This window comes from Suillus paluster (genome assembly GCF_016628075.1).
Source record: "Suillus paluster strain FC165 chromosome Unknown EDB91scaffold_4, whole genome shotgun sequence".
Taxonomy (NCBI): Eukaryota; Fungi; Basidiomycota; class Agaricomycetes; order Boletales; family Suillaceae; genus Suillus; species Suillus paluster.
This window is the reverse complement of record NW_024537564.1, coordinates 985,982-999,376: the sequence shown is the minus strand read 5'-3', so window position 1 is coordinate 999,376 and position 13,395 is coordinate 985,982. Positions and strand designations below refer to the sequence as shown.

Below are 13,395 nucleotides of genomic sequence, written 5' to 3'. Positions count from 1 at the left end.
AAGAAAGTAAACTTCCTCTTTCACTTATGCAATGCGATCGCGATCGTTGAAGTCGACTACAAAAATCACGGCCTGCGAATTGCCATAGTTAAGTTATTGAATGAGAATCCATTTGCACAATCGCACAGTGAACGCCCTACCACAATACTACCAGATATGAGGATCCATATTCTGGCCCATAAGGTAAACTCCATGTTCTTGTACTTGACAGTCATTACATCTTGCATCGATGCGATAAGCTGGGGTAGGTCGCGCTAACTCGTTTTCCTATTGTAGGAACGGTCGTAACGATCCCGCCGAGCTTGAGCTTGTAGAGGATCATTGTCTTCCCCGCTGCGTCGAGTCCAATCTATCCATTCCGTGAGTATCTGTCCCGACATCATATTACTCAGGACAATATCATCAGTCCTGTTAATCGACCCGTTTCGAATCTCGATCGAAACCTTGTGACAGGCACTTGTCTTTTATCGGGTGAGTAACCCTATAAAAATGAGAGAAATGGCAAGTCCCATGTTGAAGAGTTTCTGTGGGGATCTAACCATCCATGAGACGCCTTTATTGAGCATTCGAGAGTATTCGAGTCTTGCGACGCGTTCGACAGTGTTCAATTGAAAGTACGTAATCAGACGTAATTCTGGTAGACTGCTGCGCTTACGAGACGCTAACTCGTCGACCTTTGGCAGCTGTGGGGAGGAAATATTCAACGGCACATTGACTGTTTTCAACGCGTTGCTTTATGACTTACCGAGGCTCTCTCTAACTCTACATTTATGTAATGCGCAGCTTGCTTTCGTGTGATATGTTTGCCATGTATGTATGAGCAATCTCACAAGTGAATCGCCTTTCCAATGTTGTTCAAGTTCTTGCTCGACTTGTCGAGCGCCTCGAGCGGGGCAGTGGGGCATCTGGTTAATGACGACCCAGACGAGCTTTCAAGTGTAGGATTGACGGACTGACTTGTGCACAGATTCATGACGAGATTAGCTTTTATCACAGCCTCAGATTAAGATCTAGCGCTAATGGTCCACAGAACATTGGCGTGGCAGGTCTGAGTCCATGAAAATCATGGTGGCAAAAAGTACTATTTCAAGAGAGATTTAACGATGTGAGAGTGATGGAAAAACAGAATACAAAGTAAAGTTGAGCATGCGCGGAAAAACTTGATAATGCGTAGGAAGAACAGAATGATGCCGAAAGACCTGTTGTACAACAAGAGAAACAATGCACTACGTTCTACAGGAGTACGATTAGTGTGTCTAATGATCCCACTAGGAAGGTATTCAATCGAGTGGCTTGTGAATTAGCTTACTTTTCCAAGGTATGCCGCCATCTCAATTGAGCGACAACCCGGTTTCTTAAGTGCCTTGTAGGGCGTTGGTGACCTTCTGCCGCCATGAGAGGTAAATTCCGCAGGACGGGCTGGGAGCGTATCTACAGAGTTCAAAAAGAACTAATTGCTCTTGAAATCCAGCGTTGAGCCAAACTTGTTCGCGGGCTAATTCAGACCAGTGAGTCCCATCGTAGTCACTCAAAAATAGAGTGGAACCGACCTTGTCTGACTGTGTCTATGGCGTCGGTCGCGGCTATGCGTTTCGTGTACATGACTAGGAGAGGGATGTTCAGCTAGGCTGCTACTGAGGTGACCGGGAAGACAACTGACGGTATGCTGCGACTACTGCCGCACTCCGAGACAAACCTTGTAGGCAGTGTACCAACACGGTTCCTCGGGCTTGTATGGCTCGGTCAATGAACTGACACACTGCGGGCAAGTGTATGAGGAGATCTGCAGTGTCGACATCCTCTACAGGAATTCGGAGAAAGGTAATTCCACTTTCGGGCAGCTCAGCAGGGATGGGGTCGTTGCAAACGGAGACAATATGGGAAATGTGGCGCTCCGTTAACGACCGTGATGATCTTGCTGCATGGATACTGGATAAAGAAATAGAACATATAAGTCTAAACTATCCGGCGCTCCGGACCCATGTCATACTCACTTTCCAAGATACAGCTTGCCCTCGATGATGGTATCGACGTTCTTCCAGCCCATGTTGTTAGCTGATTTGTTGGAATATCTGCGAGAATGTCTCACTGAGGTTTTGCTCAAAGTCATCGTTGGTTTTGTACCTCCTCGCACATGGTCTGTTCAGACGGCTCGGAGGATGGAGTAGCCGTGTCTATGGTCACCATGGTTCAGTGTTCTGTGAGGAGGGGAAATAGCGGTGTGGTAAACGGCTTCATCACAGCCAATTTCGAGCGGGAGACGGAAGAGAGAAGAAAGCAGTGCATTGTAGAAGTCAATTTGGCAACGCTTCTGAAAAGCGCGTTCATCGCCACCCAAGTCATGACGCTGAAAACACACTATACATATTTTGAGATCACTATTAACTTTACGGTGAACTAATTGTAGCTTACGTCATGTCCGGGGGCACCCTCCAAGGTAATCCTGTGCTCGACATTAACTTCTCGCAAGCTCAACATGGGAATCGGTAGGCTTCGGTAGGATGCTGTAAATGTCTGAATAAGGCATACGGAGATAATATTGTAAGTCCGCGAAGATGTAATGTTGGTCCGGTTATTGCAGTTTCCCGACATCGTTCACCAATCCAAGCCTACGAGGTGGCAGGTCGACTTTGACTCTGTGCGTCTGCAGTGCTGGCAACGAAGGCTGTCTCCAAGCGACGTCATCAGTGTGCACCGTTGATGACTTTTGAATGTGTTTACTGCAAAAATCCATGATATCTCTATATCATCGCGAGTAAGCGGGTGGATCTTCCTTATGGTTTACCTGGAGCGTGTTTTACATACGCGGGTCTAGGTAGAAGAAAAATTCAATATGCAAACATACAAAGTTCGAGACTTTGCGAACATTCATCTGGAACGAACAGAAGGCGCTGTGGAAAGGCGGAACATGCAAAGATTGATAGGCACCGGGAACTGGACATACCTAAAGCCGCAGGCTGCTGCCCTTTCGCAGATTGGTGGCTAACTTGAAAACATGAAACTTGTGTTTGTCTCACGCTGGAGGATGGCCCCTGTTTTCGCTTGCTTACCTGTCCGAGGACAGGTACGGATACCATCACGGGCCGTTGGTGGATATTGGTATCACCTGGTGTCAATTTGGTGTGCTAATAAACCAGTTGGTTGATTGCCCCGCAGAGCGCCACGTGAATCAATGGTGTATCGCTGTCGAGTCTGCACGTGAATCAATGGTGTATCGCTGTCAAGTCTGCACGTGGCGCTTGCCCGACACGTTTTTGCAGCGGCGAGCTGACCAAACGATCCAATCAGGCTCGAGCTTTGACACTGCAGCCAGCTGTGGACCTTGACTTACTTGCCGTGGCCAAGGAAAACATGCCTATGGCGTGCTGATGCCACGCTCTGGCGGCCGCATCGCCGAGTGGCATGTTTTTCATTACTAACAGTTGCCAGCCTACCACCGACCAACGGAACAGTTATTAGGCACGTTCATCAGCCAGAAGCCATCATTTCGCTCTTAGTCCTATCTTTCCTTCATATCATTATCAGTATCCTGCTATCGCTCTGAGATGAAGTTCGAGGTTGAGTGGAAATCATCAGTGAGTTGGTCTAGAGTCCTCTGTCCGTATTTCTACTAATGACCAGTAAAGCACTACCACTCCGATGGTCGTCGCCGAAGCAGGCCTAAGGCATCGACTTGGCACGGATGGCTCGTCAAATGGCGCGCCACATTTAGTGGAAACGAGTCCCTTCGACGAGAAGGCATGCGCGAAATGCGTGAAGCTAAAGCCACGCAGGAGTACAAGCGACAGCGGAAGCTTGCTAAGAGAGACAAGAATGGCCGGGCAAAGTCGGGACTGCTCTCGCTTTTCGGCTTTGGCAATGTAAAGAAAAAAAAGACCCGTAGACCCGACACGCTGGCTCGGGGCACGCAGAGGAGCACCAGCAGCCGGCAAGCGGTCCTGACGAGACCTCCTCCAGTCAGCCGACGACCTACGGGACAAAGTTCACGACAACCCTCATATAATTCTAGTAATTCTCGAAGGGATGTCGCACGAATGAAGTCTTCCAAGAAATGATCGCACAGCATTCTGACACGTTAGGAGACTATCTATTATAATAATTATGTATCTGAGCACTCCACCAGGGACTTATTCATTGATACACGGAACTCATACTGTGCTGTAACCTACTGTAACACATACCCGCCTCTCTAGGAGTGTCATTTTAGATACCGGGCCATAGGGGAACAATGCTGATGAAACTAGACGTTCAACTCGTTGGCGGGCTCAATTGATTTGATCATCTTCCATGCCATGCCAAGCCGAAGGCAGGAAGGCAAAGGGACAATCGACGGGCGTATTTACTGGGGTCGGGGGACTGGATAACAGATAACGATGCCATAGCATGCAATGAATCGCCAGGACATAACAGCATCGGGTCCTTGGCATAGTATTCTGCTCAAATGGAAAGATGAGATATGATACACGTGGATATAAGACATAGATCTGCATGGGCAATTACGAAGTGTATGATCGAGATTAACCGTCAAATTTGAAAAGGATGCTTCTTTTTTTTGCGTCTTTTGCGCTTCTTCTTGGGACTGTCCGGGTTGTCATCCTTACCGGATCCATCTCCTCGCTCCGGCGGACCGTCAAGGTTCAGCAGCGGGACCGTTAAACGCGAAGCTTCCGTAGGTGGTGCAGTCAATTGAGTGGACGTATCCGGGACATTCAATTCGCCATCCCGTTTCAACTCTGTGCTGTTGTTTACGTTCATGTATTGAGATAACAGAACAGTGACTTACCTGTTTGCAAAGTAGACATTGAAAATGGACCGGATATCGAAAATGAAACGGAAGACGATTCGCTACCGAGGGGAGGTGGATTAACAGGAAGACTTTGATTGCCGGATCGATCTGGGCTGGTAATGATAGGCTGGTAATGGGGGATCGCCAGCTCTTGGAAGCTCATGCTTGCTTCCATGCCAGTAGCATGCCTCCGCCGTTTCTTCTCCCTCTTTTTCGCAGACAAATCTGTGTTAATTTGAGTCGCTCCAAGCGAAGAAGACATGGAATGACCCTCACGACCCTGTTCCAAATTATCATCCCCGGTCTTGCTATCCCCACAGTGCGCTTGTCGATTAGGATTATGGGTTAATTGCGTGGCAGGGTTCACAACAATTTTCGCTTTCGCCTTTGATCTTCCTACGAACGGATCAAGTTTCGGTTTCTTTCTAATTGTCCCTCCCCTTCTTTCTTCGTCTTCTGAATGCTCCGGTTTTGGGGTATTATCATCTTCAGTGGCGCGCTTCTTTCCTTTCCCCATCAACCGATGCTTCAGACGCGCAGCGTCACGAGCCGTTACAGAGGATTCGGGTATCGGAGCACCAACACCGAGTCTGCTCAAGGATACAACGTGAACCGTAGAATCATGACTATCATCTATACCTACACACCTGGGAGGTCTTCTTAGTTGCTCATCGAGTAACTTTTGGGCGTCTACCGCGCTTTTGCTGAGATTAGCTTTATGTGCGGGCTTTATCCAGGATGAGACTAGATCTTCCGCAAATGACATGGACATATTGATTTTGGCCTGCAACGTTTCTGTATCAATGTCGTCGTCAGCGACCAGGTCCATCGTGTCTGTCGTAGTCATCCTGCCAGAGATGAATAGTGAGATGCGTGGTATCGTAGTCCTGAGGCATGCACAACCACCCCTGTGTGCCATAAAATTTAGATGTTTGGCATCATTTCCCGCGGTCCCACATCTCGCCTACGTCAATCACCTACTTATGTTCTCCTAAGCTGGCCACTCACATCGCCATACACAAGCCTGGAATGATTCCCATTGGTATTAAACGCAAATGGGAAGATGTGGAGTTCGATTCAGACGAAGATGAACCGTCTTTCGGAAAACAAACATTGCCCGTAGCCAATCTACCAATGAACTTTGACCGCGAACCGGAAGATGGTTTGGAATATCTGTTCACGGTCAGGTGAGTTGATAGGCTCGTTGCCTTTGGTTCTCTGTTAATACCTCCACAGACGCGATGCACGGCGGCTACCGCACGTCACGAGAGTCGCTAACCCATACGAACTGCCAGAACTTGTTCCGCCCCTTGGTCTTGTGCAGCCCGCCGACAGTACATGCGGCCACCTTCCCTCTGAACATTGGCGCTCTACTTTCTTAACACACTTTCGAAATTTCAGAAAGGTAAATACACGCCGTCCTTGTGCGCCTGAATGAGCGATGACTATGGTATCCAGAATATCGCTCAGCCAACTATCCACGTGCATATCGATCTACATGGACCACGCAAGGTGATGCCAGATAAGAAAGAAAGAGATTTGTGGTGGACATTTCTCGCCGGTTTACCGGAATCTGACTGGAACCCCCCCAAAAAACCAAAGAAGTCATCGTCAAAGAAAAGCAGATACTCCAGTCATACGCGAGCGTTCTGCGACGAGTCAGAGGTGGAACATGACATCAATGACGGGCAACATCATCATGAAACTCAGGAGACTTGGCGAATCAATCCAGAAGGCGATGTTGAACTGGCGGAGGATAAACTAGCAGATACACCACCATCCGCAGCTCAGCCACTGTCAATTGGTTCTGCTTTATCTATGTCACCAGCGGAGACAGAATCCAGAAGCACGGGTCCACTGTCAACCTGTCCATACCCTGAACACCCTTGTAACCCTCGTGAGATCACTCCCTCGTTGCTGCGAAAAATAGACCATGTACGTATGGAAAGGCTTTCTGACAAAGTATTTCTAGCTAAAATGATTGCAGAACATGTCCCTTCACCTTCTGATGTATTTCGCTCACTGGATGAACATTCACTTGCAGCACCCCGCTGACCCGACCTTTGCGATACTCGAGAGTCACGCACGTTGGATGTTTGCATTGTTGGCCAAAGTAGAAGACTTCATTTCAGCAGATGACATGAGCCAACTTAGGAGCCTAGCTCGCGTTTGTTTGGAGCTACTTGTTCGGCGACAGAAAGCCGGGGAGGCTGGAGTGCCTGACAACATGTCATCCAAAATTGGCATGGCCGAAACATCATGCTGGATGATTTTTACTGCCGTCTCTGGCATATGGGGCCAAAGTGACCTTTGGCGGGACGCAGAAACGGTATTGGCGAGTACTTGACGTCGCATGGTTATATCACTGATTACTTTAGAGCTCATTCAATGGCAATCATGCGAACTGAGCGGCCATCCGGCTGAGCACTGCTGACCTTCGTCCTGTCAACGCCACTTTGTTTGTTGACTTCCTCCAAGTCGGAGGCATGGTTGTGATAATGTTTGATATGCGAAAGGAATGAATGATCAGTGCGTGATTCCGGTGATGTCGGGCGCTCTTTGCTCTTCGTGCCTCTCCGTCGCCGATTACCATGGATGACACTCGGGCCTTCCTCAGCCTCTTCGGAAGCCGAAACTATAATTATCACTGAAGCATATCACACGCTGTACAATGAACCCCTAGGATGTTTTTGATCACTGGGTAACGCCTATTATACTGTTTGCCAGGGGGCTGTTCGACACCTAGCTTTCATGTCATCACCATGCATTGATGCCATGTCTTGGCGATCCATCCAACAAGGAACAGTGAATCAACCATGCCGTGGGAACTAGAACATGCGGAAGCTTGATCGGGCCAGCGTCAAGTTGAAATATGTAAAGGCCAGCTCTTGCCTTTTGACCACGTTCGTTACCCTTCAAAAAAGAAGTCAGACTTTTTTTTTTCAGCCTTCACCATCGCCCACTGGTTCTGCAAGCATGCGCTCCTTCACCGCTATCCTTTTGGCCTCTATCACGTCGACTTTTGCCTACCAGGTCACCTCTCCTGGTGATGCTCAGGGTTGGACAACTTCTGGTCCCAACTCCCTGACGTGGGTGCGCGTCGACACCGACCCATTGAACTTCACGGCGGTGTTGACCAACCAGGCATGTGTATTGTCACGCGCTCTACTAAGTCATTCTAATACTCTTCGTTCAGAACCAGGCCGTCATGCCTCAGGGTCCTCAGGTCCTCAACGCGCTTGTTGACGGCACCTTGGGCCAGATCATCTGCAACCCTCCAAGCGGAGGCTGGCCTCAGGGCTCTGGCTTCCGGGTCAACCTTGCAAAAGATGCTGAAGATCTCAACACTTTGCTCGCTCAGTCCAACCAATTCAACATCAATTCAACAACTTCTTCAGGAAGCTCTAGCGCAACATCTGGCACTTCCTCTGTTTCGTAAGTAGCATCATTTTACCTCAGTGTATCATCTCTGACCAGTCCATTCATAGCTACCCGACTACCGCGGTAACCCCGACCACTGCCGTCGCATCTAGCACCACTTCAGATACCAGCACCACCCCCACTAGTACTAGCGGAGCCATCATTGGGATGAATGTAGAGACGGGCTTCCTGACCGCTGTTGCAGCCTTGGCTGCCTTTATCACCACTCATTTCTGAACATTTGCGTAAACACGGATCATACTCGGATATTTTTTTTTTGTCCACGAAGTGGTTCTTTTTGGTTTTCGTAATGGTTACGGCGATACAGACATTTGCTTGCATTTTCTTATACCCTTTCACTCGGATTGCAACGCTGATCATTCATCATTATTGTATCGTACATCCTTCTCGTTGTGCTCTCGAGATTTGTCGCCAATGATCATATTCAGCAATTGAGTAGCTTTCTCACCAGTCCGACGTGATCGGGTGGTGTCTAGGAGTTTTCTCACTTCACCTCTCAAGCTCAACTTCCAACCCGCAATATGTCTATCAATTCATATGAACATCTGCTCCCTCCCAGCTGGAAGACTCAAGTCACCAGCTGGCTTGCAGAGGATACCCCATCATTTGATTATGGCGGTTACGTTGTCGGTGAGGTTCACCGCGAGGCATTTCTTTTCGGGAAAGGCAAACAGACCGCGGTCTTGGCGGGACGACCCTTCTTCACTGAGGTCTTCGCCCAGCTTGAATGCGAGTACGTTCTCGTTTTGATCATATCTCAATCCGCCGTGATTTGAGGGACCTGCAGGGTTGAATGGCATATACAGGAGGGCGAGACCTTCGAGCCTATCAAGCATATCGCTACCGTTCGAGGCAAAGCTAGGCACCTTCTACTTGGCGAACGCATCGCCCTCAACATGCTTGCAAGGTGCAGTGGCATTGCTACGAAGTAAGCCGATTTTCGTAACTATTTTGATGGTACCTATCATACTTACGTCTTGGTCTTCTTCTGAAGATCTAAACATTTTAAAGATCTCGCAGCGGGTTATGGCTACAAGGGTATTATTGCTGGGACCAGGAAGACCACTCCAGGTGAGCTGCCCTCTCAAACAGCTCAACGGATCTGCTCACAACCAACCAGGGTTTCGGTTGGTTGAAAAATACGGGATGATTGTCGGGGGTATCGATCCTCACCGTCATGATCTTTCAAGTATGATCATGCTCAAGGATAATCATATATGGTCGTCCGGTGCGCCTCAATCTACGAAGTACTTAATTATCAGCTAAGGATCGCTCCAAGGATCAATCACTGCTGCAATCCAACAGGCTCGTGCAGTGGGCGGCTTTAGTTTGTTGCTTGATGTGGAAGTTGGTTCAGAAGCTGAAGCAGATGAGGCAATTGAAGCGGGCGCTGACATTATCATGCTGGACAACATCGAAGGGGAACATCTCGTAAGTGTTGCTCGAAAGCTCAAGGAGAAATGGGTTGGGAAACGGAAGTTCCTATTTGAGACGAGCGGTAACATCACCGAGGGTAACCTTCAGGAGCGTGCAGTCAATGGTCAGTAGATGTTTGCTTCTCAATGGTCTTTACTGATCACAATAATAGATATTGACATCCTCAGCACAAGCGCTGTTCATCAGTCTGTACAACACATAGATTTCAGTTTAAAGATCCAGATGCCTAAGTCATAATGGACATTGGACATACTTCATGCGTATAATTGATCATGGAGATCGAAAAGTCTAAGTGCATTTAAACCTAAGATGTTGGCCTGATGTTCAACTTTGCGATCTACACCAGCCATACCCCGGATGGCCGCTAGATTGTTTTCTACGCTTGGCCACTTCTGGCTTGCTTCAAGTGGCGGGAAGAAGGGGTGGTCGGTACCAAACAAGAGCCTGGTGCTTCCGACTTGAGTATCAACGGCCCCCCCGCCAGTCTGGAATGTAGATGCCCGAGAAATAGTTCGGCTAACGAAGGTCAACTCTTCGGAACCGTATGCAACAGCGTCGAAATAGAGTTGTCCAAGGTAGTATCTTGCATCATGTTTCAACCTATTGGCAACGATAGGATCATGCTGGATGCATGAGGCAAGTCGAGATGATAGCTGAGGTAAAGCCCCTCCGGAATGGGCTAAGAGCAAATGGAGGTCTGGGAAACGATCCAAAACGCCTGAGAGAATGAGGCGCGTGATGGCCTAACATCAAAGTCAAAATCTCATTCCTGATGATCAGACACGAAATAACCCTAGTTACTCACAATGGTTGTCTCGAAAGGGAAACCCAAGGCCAGTGGCAATACGTGTCCATTTTCATTATCTCCAAAGGCTTTAGTGTCAACACCGTAATGCGGGTGTATGAAGACGACAAGCCTCGCAGCCTGAATAGCATCCCAGACTGGATCCAACGCATTGTCATCGAGGCCTTTCCCGATGCCCTTGGTTCCCATAATCACGCCTCGGATGTGAGGGAGTGATTTAAGATGCTCTATAGTTTGAATGATGGTGGACACTTCTACATCTGGGACAAGAGGGAGAAGGCCGAAACCATAGAGAGTCTTGAGACCAGAAAACCCCTCGGCAGGGGGAGAAGTCGCACAATACTCTTCAAGGTTATCGTTTAGTTCTCGAGCCAACGTTTGAGCCCGATCCGCTGGCAAGAAATCGAGCCATGGATTGGCTGAACTACCAGCGAAAAGGATCAGTTACCCCGTATCCAAAGAAGTGAACGAACAGACCTCACGAATGAGATGTTTATACCATGTCTCCGCATGAATTCGAGCTTCTCGTCTCGATCCCAGTACTGATATGTTCTTTAAGTGAATTGGCTTGCATGTCTAATAGACTGCGGGCATACCTGAGGACCAATTGGACGGCCAGCGCTCGGCTCTCCATCCAAAATCAACAGTCTCTCCTCAGTCTCTCCCCCGGCATTTGTCCAGTTCAAGATACGGGGAGCCGAAGTTCTTGCACGTAGTTCAGCTGCGTATCGTGGCAAGTAAACATGGGTGTGCACGTCAACAACCGGATGCCTTATGTTCGCCACACTCGAAATGCTCTTGAGCAGCTCAGTCATGACGCGCTGACCTGGTCTTGCTGGGTTCATCGATCAATACGACAGAAAGAGTCATGAATTGGCGCTGAGAAAGATTTGGCCGACCGCCGACAGCGCGTAGTGATAGAAAGTGCACGTGTAAGTATTCCAGGCCCGGAATCTTCTAAACAGTGATCACGTACTCATGGGTTCGATTTAGGTACCATTTGTCGGCGATGCCATCATGCAAGCAGCACACCTGTCCTTGACTTTCTTAGCTAAAAGGCGTTGCAGGCAGTCGCCTAGTGCTTTTACTTCAGAACCACCATGACCAGCGATCTGCAGATGCGTTCCCCGCTATCTAGAGCGCGTGTAGTTCACGAAGAGGTTTGTGATATTGTTTCTACGATGCCAATACGGTGGCTCAACTATAGCCAGTGGATGCAGGTCACAGATTCACTCCGCCGTATAGGCAATGAGCTCAACCAGGTGGTCAACGACTCAGTGAACGAATCTAGAGCACACAAAACTCGAGCCATTGAATGGGAAGCCAGACATCGCGATGTTGTCACAGAGAACAATGCATTCAGAGCCAGTAATGAGGAACTGAAGCGCCTGCTCGAGCTCGGCGAACCTGATGCAGGGAGCGCGATTGAGGGTAGAGATGCCGCATATCGTAAATTGCGACATGTGCGGCGTGTCATGCGCGAACTCTTAGAGGACTTGACGGTAACGCATCTACTTTCTTTGTCGAATTACGTACCTGAAATCAAAGTTTATTGCACAGCCGGATTCTGGAAATAGTCCGAATGAAAGCTCTTCCCTGCTATTACAGGCAGAGCCACGAGACAGGGTGCAAGACAGGGAGCTTGGTGCCTCCCCGTCCCCTTCCGTTCAAAGTCGTAGAAACGATGTGTCCTCTAGCAGCTCTGGTTCTGGTAGCACTGCCCGCCCGAGATCTACGGGAAAAGGTCGCAGCTCGCCCGGAATGATACCAACTTCACCATCAGCTTCGACATCACGTTCTCGTGCATCAAGGACAGGAGTAAGCGGAGTTATATCTGATCCCGGTTGTAATCAGCAAACATCATCTGAATACAACAGCTCAGGGTCGGACCCTTCTGTGGACCTGTCTGTACATGCTGCGAGAAACTCTTCTGGGGGAGATGATAATGATGTTTGGAGGCTGACCTCATCTCGCAGCCCCCGGAGTGCGGAAGTCATTTGTCTTGTTGACATGCAGTGGCTTCGGGAACGGCTGAACCTCGATGAAGATACGGTCAGTAGTCTGAGCATATCATAGGTACGATCTAATGCTGCACAGATATACTCCCTTGAAAGGTGCCTAGCTTTCCCACTAGCAATTCACCCTCGCTAAGTCCATAATCAGTCTGGGACAGGCGGATGGGCATTGTTTCCACATGCAAATTGTGGACAATATGGCATTCGTCTATGACCCGTTCTCGATGGATGGACCAGGCGAGTCGCTCTTGATGGACTGGGGCACCCCAGACGCCAACGAGACTGTGCGTGGGTACGTTGTCAAGAAACGCCCGAGAGATCGTATTCTCCACACATTCACCTTTCCTGTGAAAAGGGTAAGCTGTCACCCGCGATCAAATTTTGATCATCTTGTTTGATCTTGTGTAACAGGGAGTTTGGTATTATATTGGTGCGCACGCATGGAATGTGAAAGACCTTTTCGAAGTTTGGCCTACACTGAATGATAAAGTAAGTTTGAGAGTATGCACCAAGATGGCTGACTTCAATTTCCGCCAAGGCCAAGGAAACCGTTACTGCAAAACTGCGGAGACGTTGCAACCGCAGGCACTCCCAGCAAGATATTACTGAGATGATCCAAGATGGACGGCTGCAACAATTCTGTGTTGAAGTGAGCAGTCGGTCATTGAAGGCTCTCAGCCGAGAATTTGCGAAGACACGTTTAGGTTATGAAGGAGGGAATATCGCCCAATGATATTATTATCTTTTGACGTCAACTTTCGTTGCCATGTCCTATACTTGGTGCAACGGTGACAAGAGTTGTTAATAGCGTATGTTTTGCTAGGTAATAATATCAGGAAAGCCATGACATGAGTGATTTGCATCCCTGAGTTGCATCCTATATGATTCCTGTCAAAGCTGTAGTGTCCGCT

The 13,395-nt window shown here is 48.6% G+C and overlaps 8 protein-coding genes across 8 annotated transcripts; 5 read left to right on the top strand and 3 right to left on the bottom strand.

The window, feature by feature from the left end:
• Positions 1-1,355: 1,355 nt before the first annotated feature.
• EDB91DRAFT_1234601 (protein-tyrosine phosphatase-like protein) lies at positions 1,356-2,047 on the bottom strand (the record flags this gene model as incomplete). The annotated part of the gene is made up of 4 exons (XM_041321221.1): positions 1,356-1,495; positions 1,551-1,604; positions 1,661-1,929; positions 1,995-2,047. 4 exons carry the CDS (start codon positions 2,045-2,047, stop codon positions 1,356-1,358), a joined length of 516 nt encoding a protein of 171 aa, XP_041182697.1.
• Positions 2,048-3,099: 1,052 nt separating this feature from the next.
• On the top strand, positions 3,100-4,428 carry EDB91DRAFT_526445 (uncharacterized protein). The gene is made up of 3 exons (XM_041327590.1): positions 3,100-3,575; positions 3,627-4,074; positions 4,124-4,428. Exons 1-2 carry the CDS (start codon positions 3,546-3,548, stop codon positions 4,053-4,055), a joined length of 459 nt encoding a protein of 152 aa, XP_041182696.1. The 5' UTR covers positions 3,100-3,545; the 3' UTR covers positions 4,056-4,074; positions 4,124-4,428.
• Positions 4,384-5,725, bottom strand: EDB91DRAFT_1103479 (uncharacterized protein). Its single transcript, XM_041317335.1, has 3 exons — positions 5,434-5,725; positions 4,784-5,376; positions 4,384-4,733 (listed from the first exon to the last, which is right to left on the bottom strand). Exons 1-3 carry the CDS (start codon positions 5,703-5,705, stop codon positions 4,525-4,527), a joined length of 1,074 nt encoding a protein of 357 aa, XP_041182695.1. The 5' UTR covers positions 5,706-5,725; the 3' UTR covers positions 4,384-4,524.
• A 90-nt stretch (positions 5,726-5,815) lies between these two features.
• Positions 5,816-7,377, top strand: EDB91DRAFT_1293459 (uncharacterized protein; the record flags this gene model as incomplete). Its single annotated transcript, XM_041324877.1, has 4 exons — positions 5,816-5,973; positions 6,023-6,191; positions 6,245-6,721; positions 6,774-7,377. The coding sequence occupies 4 exons, from the start codon at positions 5,816-5,818 to the stop codon at positions 7,131-7,133; spliced, it is 1,164 nt and encodes a 387-aa protein (XP_041182694.1). The 3' UTR covers positions 7,134-7,377.
• A 385-nt stretch (positions 7,378-7,762) lies between these two features.
• EDB91DRAFT_1234598 (uncharacterized protein) lies at positions 7,763-8,443 on the top strand (the record flags this gene model as incomplete). The annotated part of the gene is made up of 3 exons (XM_041321220.1): positions 7,763-7,930; positions 7,989-8,221; positions 8,275-8,443. The coding sequence occupies 3 exons, from the start codon at positions 7,763-7,765 to the stop codon at positions 8,441-8,443; spliced, it is 570 nt and encodes a 189-aa protein (XP_041182693.1).
• Positions 8,444-8,748: 305 nt separating this feature from the next.
• On the top strand, positions 8,749-9,901 carry EDB91DRAFT_1044520 (Quinolinate phosphoribosyl transferase; the record flags this gene model as incomplete). Its single annotated transcript, XM_041313131.1, has 6 exons — positions 8,749-8,960; positions 9,015-9,155; positions 9,222-9,298; positions 9,348-9,455; positions 9,507-9,767; positions 9,816-9,901. 6 exons carry the CDS (start codon positions 8,749-8,751, stop codon positions 9,899-9,901), a joined length of 885 nt encoding a protein of 294 aa, XP_041182692.1.
• A 17-nt stretch (positions 9,902-9,918) lies between these two features.
• EDB91DRAFT_1077954 (uncharacterized protein) lies at positions 9,919-11,284 on the bottom strand (the record flags this gene model as incomplete). Its single annotated transcript, XM_041314974.1, has 4 exons — positions 9,919-10,407; positions 10,470-10,893; positions 10,947-11,011; positions 11,066-11,284. The coding sequence occupies 4 exons, from the start codon at positions 11,282-11,284 to the stop codon at positions 9,919-9,921; spliced, it is 1,197 nt and encodes a 398-aa protein (XP_041182691.1).
• A 285-nt stretch (positions 11,285-11,569) lies between these two features.
• Positions 11,570-13,217, top strand: EDB91DRAFT_1243368 (uncharacterized protein; the record flags this gene model as incomplete). Its single annotated transcript, XM_041322286.1, has 8 exons — positions 11,570-11,629; positions 11,681-11,971; positions 12,030-12,287; positions 12,324-12,521; positions 12,567-12,583; positions 12,633-12,840; positions 12,896-12,973; positions 13,023-13,217. The coding sequence occupies 8 exons, from the start codon at positions 11,570-11,572 to the stop codon at positions 13,215-13,217; spliced, it is 1,305 nt and encodes a 434-aa protein (XP_041182690.1).
• Between the last annotated feature and the right edge of the window lie 178 nt (positions 13,218-13,395).